The sequence below is a fragment of the Pleurodeles waltl genome, chromosome 2_1 (assembly GCF_031143425.1).
Source record: "Pleurodeles waltl isolate 20211129_DDA chromosome 2_1, aPleWal1.hap1.20221129, whole genome shotgun sequence".
Taxonomy (NCBI): Eukaryota; Metazoa; Chordata; class Amphibia; order Caudata; family Salamandridae; genus Pleurodeles; species Pleurodeles waltl.
Window position 1 is genome coordinate 769,373,205 of NC_090438.1, and position 17,463 is coordinate 769,390,667.

The 17,463-nt window shown below is 43.9% G+C and overlaps 1 protein-coding gene across 1 annotated transcript in view; it reads right to left on the minus strand.

Moving 5' to 3' along the window:
• LOC138260233 (ATPase WRNIP1-like) overlaps nt 1-17,463 on the minus strand; it is a 331,454-nt gene that overhangs the window by 31,562 nt on the left and 282,429 nt on the right. The window contains exon 4 of the mRNA XM_069208528.1: nt 13,020-13,179. Within this exon, the coding sequence (XP_069064629.1) occupies nt 13,020-13,179 (160 nt within the window). The remainder of the gene's footprint in view (nt 1-13,019; nt 13,180-17,463) is intronic.

Genomic DNA, 17,463 nt, shown 5'->3' on the forward strand with positions numbered 1-17,463 from the left:
TGGACTCGTGTGCATGGTTCACCATTATGTGTGTGAGTATGTTTGATGAATTGTGGCCGGGCAGAAACCTATTACCCACAGATGTCAACCCTGGAAGTTATACTGGTCATATAATTTCTATGGTTGGATATACAAATGTATGCATTAAGTTTGGAGGTAAATGGTGTAAGGGAAGGTTGTATGTTGCTGAGAAAGGTCAGATGATCTTAGAATGGACACATATTAAGGGACTGGGTATCAAAATTGATTCTACGAAAATGTCTCCAGTGTATGGTGTAATGGATTATGATTTCCAAGGTGCTCTGCAAAATGATGAGCTGGATGAGTGCTTTCCTACAGTTTTTTCAAAGTCTTTGGGCAAATTGAAGAATTTCAAACACAGGATCATATTAAGAGAAAATGCTAGTCCAGTGAGGCACAAATTACGGAATGTTCCGGTGCATTATAGATCTAAACTTAAAGATCTGCTGAAGGACTTGTGTCAAAAGAATATCATTGAACCAATCGAAAGCTCGGACTGGATTTCTCCGGTTGTTTTATCTCTTAAGAGCACTGGGGAGCTAAGATTATGTGTTGATTTGCGATCTCTGAATGATGCTATTTGGGTGTATACTTTTCCCTTACCAAATTTGCAGGAATTGGTGTCATCTGTATGTCAGGCTACTGTTTTTTCTACCATTGATCTATCTAGTGTTTACCACCAAATTGAATTAGATGAGGGTTCAAAACATTTTACATCATTTATAACTTCAGAGGGTGCTTTTCAATACAAAAGGATGCCCTTCGGCCTGGCAAGCGCGTCTGCTGTTTTCCAAAGAGAAATGAACAACATTTTTAGCAAAGTGAAAAATGCTAAGGTTTTTCAGGATGATATTTTGATATATGGGCGTGATAGATCAGAACATGATAGTGTGTTGATGGAAGTTTTGAAGTTACTAAATGAAAATGGATTGACTGTTCGGAAAGATAAGTGCAAATTTGGTCAAATGCAAGTGGAGTATTTAGGCCACATTATTTCTCGTGAGGGGATTCGTCCCAAAGTGAGTCATGTGAAGGCTACTGTTGATGCACCTGAGCCGAAATGCAAAGAACAACTAAGGTCGTTTTTGGGTCTTACTGAATTTTATTAGCGATTTATAGAAAACTACGCGACTAAAGTGGAGATCTTGAGAAGATTATTAAAGAAGAATGTTCTGTTTATTTGGGAGCAGGAACAAGCAGAATGTTTTGATTCTATCAAACATGAAATTGTTAACGCTCTGTGCCTTAAACCTTTTGAGACCAATACAGATTGTGTGATTGCAGTAGATGCTAGTAATAATGGGATTGGTGCGGTGTTATCACAAAGTAATAGACTCGAGAAATGGATTGTAGCCTATGCTTCACGTACATTGACGCAATCTGAGAGAAATTATTCTGTAATTAAAAAGGAATTGTTAGCAGCTTCATGGGCTGTTGAAAGGTTTCGGATGTATGTGTGGGGGAAGAAATTTAAGCTATGTACTGATCATAAACCCTTGATCAATATTTTACAGCCGGGGGGTGGAAAGAACTTATCACCAAGATTAGTGAAGCTAGCTTCTAAGTTGCAAATGTATTTTTTTAAAATAATGATTGTTCCGGGTAGAAACAACAATATTGCTGATGGATTATCCCGTTTGCCTATTGATCACGAATGTGTTGATGTTGAATGTAATGTTGAATACACATATGAGGATGTTTTGTCAGGTTTGGAATCGTATGATGCATCTGATCAAACTGTGTTATCTGAATGCAAATGGGAAGAAGAAATGATGAATGATAAAGATTTGCAAATGGTGAGAAAATATATTATTGATGGTTGGCCTTGTGAGCGATTTTTGCGTGGTGAGAATGTATCTTTATGGAAAGTAAAAGATGAATTGAGGTTAGAAGGCGATGCAATTTTAAGGGGGGACAGAATAATTCCTGCGAAGGGTGTGCGTGAGATTATTGTAAGTAGGAGTCATGTTGGTCATGGTGGAATGTCAAGGAACAAAAGGAAGGTGAAGGAATTTTTCTGGTGGCCGATTGTGGATGCGATGGTTGACAGATATGTGAGAAATTGTTCTATTTGTGCTCGGAGTGACAAGAGTGCGAAACCATGTTCTGCTCCCTTGTTACCAGTTGAGTTACCTGATAGACCTTGGCGGAAAGTAGGTATTGACTTTATGGGGCCGTTTTCTACATTACCTATGAAAGAGGCATATGCTATTGTTTTGGTTGACTATTTTTCGAAATGGCCGGAAGTTGAATTTGTGAGCAAGATTACTACTGAAAGTGTGTAGGGAAGGTGTTCCTGAAGCACTTGTGTCGGATAATGGTGTACAGTTTACATCTAGGAGAATGACTGCATTTCTGGGAAGGAAAGGTATTAAACAGATCAGAGTAGCTCTATATAATCCTTCTTCTAATGGCCAAGTTGAAAGATTTAATAGAGTGGTTAAGGAGACTATACAATTGGCTTGTAAATCAGGTATTCCTTGGAAACTGGCTATAAGAGAGATGCTCACGCCTTATAGGACGTCACCACATTCTGTGACTGGAAAGATACCTTTCGAGTTATTGAGAGGAAGGAAGCCATCCACCGGGTTGGTTCCATGGTGGTTAATGGAAAGGAATTGGGTGAAATTTGGTGTATTCTGTGATAAGGTGATGAAGGACAAGGTATTAGAGTATCAATTGCGTACTAAATTGCGCCATGATACCAGGCCTAGTTTGGATGATTTGGTTGTTGGGCAAAGTGTCCGTGTCAAAATACCAGGAATTATTGAGAAAGGTAAACCTCAGTGGTCCGAGCCTAGGAAAATTGTTAAGATTTTGAGAAATGCAGTGAAATTGGACAATGGGAAAGTGTGGAATGTAAGACGCATATCGATTTGTAGAGAGGAGGATACGGGTGTTACACATGGTAATGAAAGTTTAGATGAGTGTAGTGGGTATCTGTTTGGGAATGAATGCGCCGCCTCTGTTAAGGCATTGAGTTCTCGTGAGACGCATGTGAATGTGGAGGAAGTTGCTCGTCGTGGTGCGAGAGATAGAAGAGCCCCAATATATCTAAATGACCATGTAACGGGTTGAGATAGGTCTATATGTATATTTTCTTTATTTGTTGTGAGTTATTATTGTTAAGATTTCATGCAGTTCAGTTTTTGTTTATGCAAGTTTTATGTTCCTGTAATGCCATATTATACAATGTTCTTGTGTTATTTTTTTTTGTTGGGGGGAAGGTGTGTGGCATTAGAATGTCGAGTAGAGAATGCGCGTGGCGGTGTGGTGACGGGATAGATGGAATGCGGGTGGCGGTTGGTGAGCAACGGGAGGTCGGGCGAGCGGCTGTGATCGCAGTTGCTGCCACTTATGTACCTTTATCCGATTAAAGAATTTATCTTGGAAATCGTCCCCGTGTCTCCTTCACAATAAGCCAATGGTTCCCTATCCCCCTCTTAGGGCATGAGGAACTACAACTACTGCGGACCTTACTTTCCTGGGACAGCCCTTGACCTGGGCGTAGTACGAGTGGAGGGCTTTGCTTCTAGAGGGCCACTGTACTTGGCGCTTTGAATGACCAACAGCTCTGGATGGGTGGTGAGGGTATGGAGATGGCCCTGCGCGACATGAGATAGACCATATAAGTGAGGTGAAGGCATGCAGTCAGGGCCCATTGATTTGTGAGAATTCAATGCTGTTCCTTTGGTCCCCCTCCCTGTCCTGTGGATTGGAATCAGAGTGGGGAAGTGGCAGAGTCCATTGAGCAGCTAATCTTGGTGTGACAGATGCCAGGACCTGGTGGCTGGGGAGCATCCAGCATTGGCATCAAAACGTTAAGTATGGTGATCGTTTGCTGGTCCTGCCTGCTAAATTTACCTCTGGACACTATTGTTTCTTTAGGGAAATTTAATTGTGTGCTGGATGGACAGTTAGACAGGCACCCACCCAAAATGGGTACCAAACCCAATATGACGGCACCCTTAAAAGAACTGATGGAAAACCTCCACTGCACAAACATATGGTGAGCATTAAAACCTGGCCCTAGGGAGGTCTCCTGTTGTGCTATGGTAAGTATAGTGAACTGGACTGATTCCCAATTACTTTGACACTCTCAGATAGGATTGGTGCTGCACGATATCTTGGATGTTTTTTTCCCAACCATGCGCCACTGTTGAGAGAATATTAGATGAGTTGGGTAAGGCCCCATATCACCCCCGAGATGATGAGACTGGAGGACTTGCACAACGTGGTCTTCTGCTTGGAATTACTGGAAGTTCTGTCAAACTTCTTTGGTAAACAAAATCACTGAAACACACAGAAATAAATAGGAGACCCTTAAAGTAGGAGGAGGTGTGGTGTTTGAGTGTCTCAGAAATTCATGGTACACATCCACATTGACACCTAGAGAGAGCGCCCACAGGACAGTGAGAACAAGCTGACACAGTTACATGGCTTTGCACCGGACTGGGATGGGGTGGTCAGGTGGTACTAGTCCTCACTAGGTCAGATGGCATGGTTGATGAGACACACTGTGTGCACCCGTCTGTGCTGTACAAGGAGCCTGCGTCCCAAACCGAAGCACAGGTATGCAACTTCCTTGATTTAGTGGCTATTCCGCACAGGTATGCAACTTCCTTGATTTAGTGGCTATTCCCCAGTGGGGGATCTGAGTCAAATGTGCTCCTTAAGTAGCTTATGATCAGCTTCCATGAGGTGAAGGAATGTCAATTAATATTATGGCAGGTCTTAGAGCCTAGAGAAATGGCCACTGAGCAGCTACTGCAACACCTCCCCATGACATATTATTAGATATGTGGTAAATCAGAGCCTTCCAACAAATGCAAAATATGATGAATGGCTTGAAGAGGGATCCCAGATATTTGGAAGCCTTGTACCTAGATGGTACATTCATTACTTTTGAAGAGCCACTGCAGACATTCCAGCTAGGGCCAGGGCAGTTTCTACAGTTTGCAAAAGTGTCCAGAACAGTCCAAAAGATTTGGACCAACTTTTTCGCTGAACTAGTGGAGTCGTATTCATTAGAGCTGATACTAGATGCAGGGTTAAATAGAGTATGATCTTTCTCCTCTACGCAGCATTAAATGAGGACAAAAATTGTAACACGCTTAAGGCATGCAGCGTGTGGGACAATGACCTACCGGATCAGCCTCTGGACAATAAACAGCCTAAGCCCTTTGCCCTGGTATAAGATATAACCAGTAACAGTAGGCTCAAACTGGCCCATTTATACTATCTGCATCACACCTATCACACACCCTAGAAAAAACATAGAATTTTCTCAATCACATCTGTGGCTTGCCCAAGGTGTGGCACGAGATCGGCCACATGACCTGGATATGCAATAAACTGAAGAAATATTGGACAGAACTGGTGGAGCGGACTGCATGGGTGAAGGCACTACAGTTAGAGTTGACAATAAAAAAAAAAAAAATCCAGAACAGATTAGCAACCCTGGGGCTACTCCTAGATAAAAGATGAATAGCCATACATTGGCTTTCCCCAAATATCCCCAGGTTCCAATCAGGAGTGTAGATCTGCATGAAAAGCACATGGCACAGGAACACCGACTGGGTCAGGTGAGAGTGGATGAGCACAGGGGGATATAGGAGGACGTGATCACACACTTGGTAAACATCCAGACTGACAATAATGCAATGCTGAATAGTCAAACAGATAGCTCATCGGACAGTAAGGGATCAACCCCAGCACTGCAGAAGGGAATGGAGCCGAGATTATGCAGGTGGAGGGATAGAGGAAGAGGGCGGAACTGATTGATGGCAGAGATGGGAAAGTGTATGTACTCTGACCATTTTCCTTTGCGCCCACCTCATAAAGTTGTTGGGTTTGTCAATCAACAAAACTGACTCAATGGTATGCACCAACCGATCAATGGCATGAAGGCTAAACTCTTATGTATATCATTTATTACATTTGGAAAAGGTGCTTAAAAACAACGTTTAAAAAAGTATATATATATATATGGAAAATTTTACCATGTAAGCATCTGTACGTGGCATGCAGTGTGGCAGATTCACATGCTCTGCATACTCCTGCCATCTAGTGTTGGGTCTGGAGTGTTGCAAGTTGTTTTTCTTCGAGGAAGCATTTTCGAGTTACTGGATCAAGTGACTTCTGCTTCACAGTGATACTGAGCATGGGTCTAGACTCCTTTGTTAGGCTGTTTCCCACAGGCAGGTGAGAAAACGAGTGTAGAGGAAGTATAGAGAAAGATGTCCATGCAACTGTAACTACATATGTAGAAGTAGATACAAATATAAAGTAACTGGAATGGCCACAGGCATCCAGGGGGAGGGAGGGCACCTGTGAATCTACAGCACTACATGCCATGAGCAGATGCTTACTGGGAAAGTAATATTTGCTATTGATGGCATGTGTGGCTGTAGATACACTTGCTCTGCATAGACTGTGAAGCAGTCTCTCTATAAAAGCAGGGGCTAGTCTGTGGGAGTTGCAGTTGTCTGGAAAAGGTTTTGTAGCACAGCTTGACCTACACATTGGCTTGCTGATGTGCTAGTACACCCATGCAGTAATGCCATGTAGGTGCTTTTCAAATGTCAGCTACAGGTATATTTCCAAAAAAGCCATAGCGGCTCCTTTTTACCTAGCAGAATGTGCTCTAGGAGTAACAGATAACTGTCTATTTGCTTTAGCACAGCAAGTTTAAATACATTTTACTATTCATCTAGCTATACTGTTTTTGGAGATTGGACTGCCTTTGTGAGGTAGTGAGAAAGCTACAAAGAGCTATTTGGTTTTCCTAAAGTCTTTGGTTCTGTTAATATAAAACATAAGTGTTTGTTCAACATCAAGAGTGTGGAGAGCTCTTTCTGCAACTGAGTCAGGCTGCGGAAAGAAGAGTGGTAGCCCCATGGATTGGAAGATATGGAATTGGGAAACCACTTTTGGAAAGAACTTTGGGTTTGTGCAAAGGATCACCTTGTCTCTATGAATCTGAAAGAAAGGTTCTTCCAAGGTTTGATCCTGGAGCTCACGAACATGTCTGAGTGATGTGATAGCGACTAAGAACGCCACTTTCCAAAAAAGGTACTGAAGAGGACATGAGTGTAAAAGGAGGGCCCATTAGCCCTTTAAGCACAATATTGAGGTTCCAGGATGGTGCAGGGTGCACTCTGGGTGGAATAACTCTTTTAAGGCCTTCCATGAAAGCTTTGATGACTGGGATTTTGAAAACTATGCTTTCTGTTCTGTAGATATGCAGGTATAGCTGCGTGATGTAAGCAAAGGTAAGTGTAAGCCGAATTTGCTTCCTGTAATGTGGTAAATAACAAACAATGTCTTGGACAGTAGCTTTAATGGGATTAATAGGTTAGAGTTGGCAGTATCATACAAACTGTTTCCATTTTGCAGCATAACATGCTCTGGTTGTGGGTCTACGAGCTCCCTGAAAGTCCATACATTCCGCAGGCAATCCTAAGTAACCAAACTCTATGAATTCAGAAGCCATATCGCTAGGTTGAGCGACTTGGGGTATGCATGTCTGATCTGCCCTTCATTTTGAGTGAGAAGGTCCGGCCTGTTGTGGAGCTTCTCATGGGGAACTACAAAGATCATGGTGAGTGATGTGTCCCTGATCCTCGGAACCAGAAATGGAATGAGAGGTTGAAAAGCTTAAGCAAATTTCCCTGACTATTTCATCACTGAGCACTGCCCTTGGATAGAAGGTGTGTGTACCTGGCGTTGAAGCTTGGGCATTTTGCATTTTCTGCTGCGGCAGAAAGGACTGTCTCTGGAGTTCTCCACTTTAGGAAGTATTTTTGAAGGACTTTGAATGGCGTTCCCATTTCTGGACTTGCTGCTGCATCCTGCTGAGCAGGTCTGCAAATTAATTGTCTGACCCTATAGAGACTGGAGAGACCTGTGACCTAATGCAGACCGGATCTGTGGTAGTAGGCCTATATTTGTTTGTCTACTCTAGGGGTGATAACCCTAGAACCTCTGGGTAAGTTGAAAATTTTATCAGCGTGACAAAGCATGCCAGGGAGCAGAGGGAAAAACTGTATATCCCTATGGGTTAATGTAAGGTTATCGAAAAGGAAGTCCTGTTTGATGGGGTCCCCGTGGAACTCTACTTTGTGAAAGGCGGCTGCCCTTGCCATTACTTGCTGGTAGGATGTACTATCCTCTGCTGGGAAGGGGCATGCGGGGTACACATCTGGTTCGTTTCTCAATGTGGGATCAGGGTCATATGTATACCAATGATCTGGGTCCTGCAAATCTTCCTCAGTATATACAGGGGATCCCTGAGGTGTAAACTCTCCTGCAGTAGGTGAGGCAGGTGAATGAGAAGGGGTGGGAGATGGAGGAGAAGCAGGGAGTGGAGGAGGTGGATCAGGTGGAGGAGGAAGAGGTGGAGAAGGCTTGTGAGGTGTGCTGGACAGTTTCCTCTTAAAATGTACGGGAAAGCAATAATGCAACCTCTACTCTCCTATATATGGAGATGGCACTGGCAAGTGTCCATTATCTCCAAAATGGCCTCCGCAGGTGAAGGCGTAGCTGAAGACTGGCTAGAGTCCGTTGGTGAGACTTGCTTGGCATCGAAGAGGAGGTGGTAGCTGATTGGCTCGGAACCGAAGTACTCGTAGCTGAAATTAGGCCCGAGATGGCAACTATGTGTTGGACCGAGGTGCCAGAGGTCGAAGCCAAACATGTTGTTTTGGTGTTGGTTATTTTCAGAGCCAAACCAGGGGGCCAAAACAGTTTTTTGGATGTGGCCGTGGCTTGGTTGCAGTGGCGGTCTGGTGACCTCTGCAGGGGGCTTTTTAACAGTCTTAAGGTGGGCAGGAAGGGCTACTGTACTAAAAGGTTGCGCAAATGTTACCTCTTGGCTTTCGATATCTGACTGCAAGTCATAGTCCTGGATCAAAACGGGATCCTCTTGTACTGGCTCCTCCTCGGTGTGTGTAGTGAAATATGTGTTTTTGACCACTGACTTTTTGTTGCACCACTTTGCACCTGGATTAGCTGTCCAGTGTTTACCAGTTGCAGACTACATTTTGTATTCAGTTTAGCTGCCTATTGACTTTATCATAGCGTTAGACACTGCCATGTTAAATGTGTTAGTATTATTCCACATTGTAAACTGTGCTTGTTTTCGTGTTATTTCTCACAAAGGGCTTTGGTTGATAAGAATGTACTCAGACGGCAGGGAACGGATTTGTTTTGATTTAGCATCTTGGGACTGTGGCCAAATCCCAATGTGTTATTTTGAAAGCAGACCTAAATTAGCTAGCATTTTTTAATATTTCTTTTTTTATGGAAGGGATTTTTCCAGAAAGCCCTTCTTTAAGATATAAAAAGGTGGCCCTGCTCAGTACCGGTGGAATTTCCGAGACCTCGGTCAGGATTAGACGTCAAATGCCTGACACCAGTCCAGTGAGACTGGAGATCTTTCTTGCAGTTGAACCGGGTCATCTTCTTGCTGGCATGAGAAAGATGAAGCATCTGACAGGCCCTACGGTGATAAAGTTTTACTTCATTCTTTGCTTTGCATAATCATAACTACATATATTTGCTGTGTACATTGTAGTTGAGAATCATGTTGGTATATTTTCCTTTCATTGGTGTCACTATTTTTAAACGTGTGCTTTTAACAAGCTAACCTCCTTTCTTAGGAACCTCGTGGTGAAATAATAATAAATGTCTTCTTTGAACTGAGAAGTGCATTCCAGAGATTTTTGTCAGCTCGATCATTAGTGTAAGCAAAACAGTGTGTTCCTCCCTAAAGATATCTGTTGTGTCGCCCAGAGTCTTGTGCGCCATCTCCAACCGATGAGCTCTTTAGTCCTGAAGAGTCTTCTTCAACCGGAAGGATTTGCAGGCATCACAGGTAGCTTCCTGGTGATCCGGAGAGAGGTACACGTTACACACCAGATGTTGATCAGTGTGGGGAAGTTTTGAGTGGCACAGAGGACTGAAATGAAATGTGTTTGTTCCATAAGCTCAGCATAATGGTCGGTACCACCTGGTGAGGTAGGCCCGAAACAGTTGAGGGCGCTCAAAGGGTGCGTGGTCCGTGCCCAGGCCGAGTGATGATGAACGCAAAGATGAAAATATGTGATGAGAAACAATACCATCGGTAAAGAGAAGACCGAAAGAAAGATTTCGAACCGGAGCGAGTCAAAAAACAGAATGCAGACACATGTTTGAACCAGACGGCAGAGAGAAAACTATCTAATAATGGAGTTGATGCCCATGTGCAGTATCACAGAGAAGGATTAGTCACTCAATCCCATGACTTGAAAATGCTTCTTCGAAGAAAAACAACTTGCAACATACCAGACACAAGAGTAGATGGCAGGAGTGTGCAGAGCATGTGTATCTGCAGCCACATGCCATCGAACATACATAAATATGTTCAAACTGCTGGCATCTGACGGCGTGCACCCAAATGCTGCTGGTATTCATATGCAGCGTGTCTGCCCACAATGTTACACAAAGCTTTAAAACCTTTCCACTGTGAGGAAGGGACAGCACTCCAGGCATGACTGAAATTGTGTTAATTCTTTATTCCAATGAGGCTGAGATTGGCACATCAATGCGCTTCAGGGCCTCACATCAGCTTTGATCACAATAAAATATATATCTATATTATTTAAGGAAAATCGAAAGATCTTGGCGAACACCAGACCTAAACAAATTAGCTCAGCAACACAGATCATATAAAAGTAGTATACACACAATGGGCTCTGAGCTTCTTTAAATAATTAATATCACTTTATATCTGCTTAATTCCCTTGTTCTTGACCTAAAACAGCTACCTCTCAAAGTAGGAGGACTAATACACCAGGTAGCAATATCAAATTCTTGCCAGGAACCTATACAAAAAGTGGCCATCTTTTCACTTTGTCACATTTTAAATCAAATTGCATTTAAGTACAAAAATATGACTAGTCAGTATTGGTCAAATTAGGCATTTCCCTTAAAATACTTTTGAGGAACCTATTTCTCTAAGAACAAAAAAGTGTTCATATTACACTGTCATAAAAACTGGCAACAGTTTGCCTCTTTTATCCCTTGCCTTTGCTTCCTACAGTATGTCCGTTTGCCATTTCCCGTGCTCTTATCTTGATTTTGGTCTTTAGTCTCTAGTCTCTGGTTTCACTTTGCCTGCTTTTTTGTACTTTGCATTCCACCCACAGATTTTGCTTGCGTTCATGTTAATCTCAGCCCTTCATCAACCCGTAGTGCCTGCCTCACTACTACTGATTTGCTTACTTCCTACACACTGTCTTATCCTGTGTACACTGCTGTTTTCCACAGAAATGAATCTGCTTGTGCCTTTGGGTCTACACACACTGCTTAATTTTCCAGCCTCTTCAGGAGCCATTTGCATTTGAAAGAAACTAGTGGGGAACCCCGATAGGTATTACTGCCCACTCAAAAAAGGTTTAAAAAAATACTGCATTCTCTGAAAAAATTTGAAAAGCAAGATCAACTGGAAAACTTACTACGAAAACATCTTTTCTTAAATTACGAAAAGTGGAGGAAATCTTGTAAATGTTTGCAATTTGTTTTCTGGCTTCTCATCAGTCTGCTGCTAGCCTTTTGTCCTGGCTAGTCTTTACACTTTTCCTATTGCTTCACGACTCAGATTGGGCCTCCTTCCCTTTAACCATACACAGCCATAAGACTTCACTGGGAGGAAGACTCTAGCATGCATGGCAACATTTTAAAACTGAAAAGTAGGGACTCGGGAGAGGACACAGTAAGTAAGGTAAGTGGGGCTGGGATAGGTGTGGGGGTGGATTAAGGGCTTGGGTGGGCGGGTCAGGCTATTTTTCTTTGTTAAGGGGTGGGTTGGGGGATTTTTTTTTTTTTAGGGCTTAAGGTGGAGGAAGGGGTAGTTTATTTTTAAAGGGGTGGGGAAAAGTTTATGGAAGGGCAGGAGGAGAGAAGAGGAGGAAGGATTGGGAGAGGACGCGGTGAGGTGAGTGGGGTTGGGCTGGGTTGGTGGGTAGTTCTTAACGGTGGGGTTGATTTAGGGCTTAGGGTGGGTGGGGGATGTCAGGGTAGTTTTGTTTTTAGAGGCAGATTTGGGGGGGTAGGGTAGTTTTCTTTTTTTTTTTTTAAGGGCTCAGGGTGGTTAGGAGGTCCGGATAATAGATTTTTTAGGGGCAGGGGATCTGGATAGTTTTTTTTTTTTTCTAGGACTTAGGGAGGGCGGGGGATTGGGGTAGTTTACCTATTGGGGAGGGGGGGTTAGGGAACATGGCCAGATGGGGGTGTCGGGCAAGTTTTGTTTTTATGGGCTGAGGTGGGCGGGAAGGGTAGTTTTTTTGTTTTTTTAGGGCTCAGGACAGGTACTGGTAATTTAGTTTTTTGGGGTGGGGTGTGTGGGTAGTTTTGTTTGGGCTCAGGGTGGATGGGTGTGTCTGGGTAGTTTAGTTTTGTGCAGCAACGGAGGGGGGTCAGGGTGAGATTTTTTTTAGGGTTCAGGGCGGGTGGGGGGTCGGGTTACTTTTGATTTTAGGGATGGGTTGGGCTAGTTTTTTTTTTTGAGGGCTCAGGGTGGGGTCAGGCTACTTTAGCTATTAGGGTTGGGGGTAGTTTTCGGCCTCAGGGCGGGGGGGGTGGTTGTATGACAGAACCATGCATGCCGTTTCAACATATGCCTCTACTAAGCATGCTTTTACAACAAAATTCGTTGTAAAGGCATGTGTGGTAAAGCCATGCGTGGAAACGACGTGGTCGTGGTTCTGACCGCATTAAGGCATGCGTTGTTCCGGCATGAGTGGTTCTGTTATACAAGCCTCAAAAAACAATTGGGGTGTGGTTAATAGGTTAAGGACTGCATATCAAGTTAAACTTGTGATGTTCTTGTGAGTCTAAGGGTGCATGATGTCCCTTCTGGTGTTTCAGTCAATTAAAGTCCATTCTAAAAAGGGATGGGGAGAGGTAGATATTAGTAACATAAGAGAACAAGCAGGATGATTATTGTGGATTTGCACCTACCTACATCTTTGCTTGCAAACCTCACAAGCCGCCTTACTACATACAATGGGTCCTCACCACCCTCAAGCATCCTGGCCAGCCAATAAAGTGACGCATTTGCATCTGATCCGCGCATGGATTTATGAAGAGCAGAGATGCAGTTGTAATGCACTTCACCTGCAAAGAAAGAACAGTTTGTTAATTTGTAGCAGGGCTAAGGAGCAGGTGATGCAGCTGTGAGCAGCAGATTACAAAGGGCTTGGCGCCATACACTAACAGCAGCTATCTTAATTCACAGAAAACACATAAGAACGTAAGAACACATATTTTAGCACGGACACTTAAACCCAAAAGAAAAATAGGGTATCTAAACCTAATAAAGACAGCCTCAGTGGGTCTTTCCACACTCAGCATTTTGTTCGCATTCCATTTCACAGCACACACTGCAGTATAACAAGCTGCACTTCCAAGATATGCCCGTAACAACCAAAGCGATTCAGATAATAGTGATTTATTGTGAATTGTATATTGAATTGCTTGTGCAGTTGATTCCTAAACGGATTTAAGAAGAACTACAAATCCCAGAATCCCTGGGACAAAAACTACAAAATGCATCACAATGGGGCCAACCAATCACACTACGAGCCCCATAATAACTATCTTGACAGAGCACCAACCCCTCTTTTCTTGCTGCTCGCAGTCAAGATAAGTACCCTGCTCGCCTATTATTCTATTGAAAAGTACTTTAATCAATTTTTATGTGAATTTAATGGTTTTGGTGTATATTCTAGATGGGCACTGTTGTTACCCTTTTACTTAATGTCTTCTTTTATGTGCGCTCGCGCCTCCTTTCTTACGTTAGGCCAGCTGTCAGAACGTTCCATTCAGCGTTCTAACAGCAGTGCCCGAGGCATTTTTTCCCTCACCGCTCTTCTAATTACACGCTTGCTCGGCTTCACTCGGTGTGTTTAATTCCTCTCTTCACGCTTCATTGCTTCTCCTTAATTCTACACACTCGGCTTGAGTCCCGTGTGTTTACAAGAGAAGAGTCTGCTCACAGTGTGTTCCTTCACGCTTGACTGCAATTACCCTTCCTTTGGGGCGGGGGTTCTTGTTTACCTTTGCAGACACGCCCTCCACACACCCCCGGCCAGCCTTTCCAAGGCAGTCACTTCCCCAGATAGCATTTTAACCCTCTCCTCTCTGTTTTCCTCACGTCCAACAGGTTTTTACCTGTTTTTCCAATTTTAAACTCGTTTTTTCCCCCCAGTTTTTCTCCCCATTATGTCAGAGGATGACCAGACCCTATCCATTAAGGATAATTTGAAATCCTTTATTAAGGATTCTGTCCAGCATGCGGTTCCCGTGTCTATGTTGGACATTTAAAAAAATGTTAGAAGCCTCCATTTCTAAAATGCTTCAGGCTCCTAAGGTTAATCCTCCTTTGAGAGGTAAGAAACGTGTGTTTCAGTCACATGAGCTTTCAAAAGGCGTTTCTAATAAATTTGGGCCTCCAACCCGAGAGGCGAATTATTCGGGGCTCCCTTCCTCCTCTCTCAATATCCTCCATTTGCGGGACACGGAAAGTGATGGGGACGATGTCTCAAAAGACACTATAAAGGATGACTTTTACGATGGGCCTCTGGAGAAAAGGTATAAAATTTCTCCTCATGATAATTCCCCTCACTTAGTGCCCGAAGATCTGGTTGATCCTGATGGCGACCCCATGTTTGACCCTACTTCCATCCATCATCCTAATTCCTCAGAGTGGTTTCCCTCCGACCATTTTTACGATTATGTTTCCTTCTATCTCCGTCATCGTCTTGACAAGTCATCCAAAAACAAATTAAAATCTGAATGCCCTAGACCCTCCCTGCCTTGTAAAGTTACAGACACCCCCTCCATTGACCCTTATATGTTACTCTTCTTCACTAAATTTGGCAAGGACCCCAAAAAAGGAGTTGACCGAGCCTAGTCAAATTGTCAGGACAGACTTTTGGACCTGGTGGGTCCTCTCACCAGGATTTTTGACCTTGCTGAGGAAGCAAAAATAGAAGGCTCTCAGGTAGACCCGGATATCCTTTCAATTGGGCCCAAAGGGCGATTTGTATGCTGGGCAATGCCAACTCTTACTTTTCCCAAGAACGTCGTAAGGGCCTTCTCCTCAGGACTGATCCTAAGCTCAGGTCTCTTGCCTCCAAAGAGGAAGGTCTTAATGCTGATGGCCTTCTCTTTGGAGACTCCTTTATAAAGGAAATGAGCAAATACGTCTCGACCTTCAATTCTTTGGACAAAGCCCATTCCTCTATGAAGAGAATCTTTTCCAATTGGGTTTTTGGAAGGGCCGGTAAAGGAAGGAGTCGTTTTGCCGGCCGCTTCTCAGCAAGGGGACAATCCCTCAACAGAGGCTCCTACCCCCAATCCAACCAACTCAACGTCTACCAAGGGTACTAACCCCAATTCTATCCCTGCAGGTTCCACGGTGGCTGCAACAGGGGTTACAGATCTAAAGGAGAACAACTCGCAGGGAAGAACTTCCAGTTCTGGCCTTCCTCCAGTAGGAGACAGGCTAGCTTTGTGTTTAGACGTTTGGTTGTCAATAACTTCCGACCCTTGGGTAATTCAGACCGTCATAGGTTATTGTATAGACCCTTATCAAACCCCTTGTCAGCCCTTTCTTCCTCATCCTCTCCTTTTTTCTCACAATCAGTCTCGCCTCATTCAGGACGAGATACAAGCTCTTCTGTCGAAACAAGCTATAGAGAAAGTGGTTTTCAATCCTTGCGGTTTTCTCAGCAATATCTTTTTGGTACAGAAAAAGAACAACAAACATTGCCCTGTCATAAACTTAAAAGAATTCAACAATTTCGTAGTTTACCACCATTTCAAGGTGGAAACCATTCTCCACCTAAGGGATCTCCTCCTTCACGACGACTGGTTAGTTCGTATAGATCTTCAAGACGCTTATCTTTCAGTGCCGGTCCATCCCTCCTTCAGGAAATTTCTTCAATTCCAGTGGGGGAATGCGTTCTTTCAATTCAAAACTCTTCCCTTTGGTCTTTCCTATGCCCCTTGGTGTTTCACCAAGATTCTCACACCCGGGGTAGCCTTCCTCAGGGCTCAAGGGATAAGACTTATCGTCTATCTGGACCATTTCCTTATTATGGCTCAGGACAAGCCTTCCCTTGCATCTCAGCCAAATCTTTGTCAAGACCTTCTCCTTCGATTGGGCTTCCTAATAAATCTTCAGAAGTCTGCTCTGATCCCTTCACAATCTCTCGAGTTTCTGGGGTTTCTAGTCAACACTACAGAGTCGACTCTCCAGCTTCCTCAATACAAAGTCTCCTTAATAAAGGAAGAGGTTCGTCACGCCTTGTCTCTCCCTTGTTCTTCTCTCAGAGCACTGGCTCGTCTTTTAGGCTTTCTTCTTCGATCCAGGCCATTTTCCCAGGACCTCTTCATTACAGAGCCCTCCAAAGGCTCAAGATCCGTCATCTTCAACAAGGTCTGTCATATTCAGATCAAATTGCCCTAGACGCAGAGTCCAGGGAAGAACTCATATGGTGGATGAGTCATTTAGACGCCTGGAACTGGAGAACAATTTTCTCTGCCGCCCAAGATCTTGTCTTAGAGTCAGATGCAAGTCTGACAGGTTGGGGCGCAAGATGTGGTCCACACTCGACTGGGGGTCCATGGTCCCTTCAGGAGACGTCAATGCACATAAACTGTTTAGAGATGCTTGCAGGTTCCTTTGCCATCCAGTCCTTTACAAAAGACAGGGTAAAATGCTCCATTCTTCTCAGGATGGACAACCTATCTGCCGTAACATACATCAATCGTCTGGGCGGAACAAGATCCAAACCATTGGCTCTCTTGGCCAAGAGTCTCTGGGAGTTTTGTCTGCACAAAAACATTTCAGTCAGGGCGGAATACCTCCTGGGCAATCTGAATGTAGTGGTCGATTGGTTCTCAAGACACTCCCAGGATTCAAGCAATTGGCGGCTTCATCCTTCCATATTCAATCTTCTTTCTTCTATCTTCGGTTCAATGACCATAGACCTCTTTGCCTCAAGGCTCAATTCCCAACTTCCGAACTTCTTCAGTTGGAGACCAGATACTTTGGCCTTGGCTACCAACGCTTTTCTTCAAGCGTGGCCTCCTTCCCTACTATATGCCTTTCCCCCCTTCTTCTTTATTGCTCGGGTCCTAGCTCATGTTCGCCGACAATGTCCTTCTCTAGTCCTAGTCACCCCGTTCTGGCAATCTCAACCTTGGTATCCGACCCTCTTAGAACTCTTGTCGGATCTTCCATTCCTGATCTCTCCCTTCCCCGATCTTCTTCTGAACCCCCAGGGTCTTCCCCACGATCTCGTATTACAAGGTTCACTGTATCTCATAGCTTGGAGGATTTCGGGGCTTCCTGGAGAACCCCAGGAATTTCGGAACAGGCTTTCCAATTCA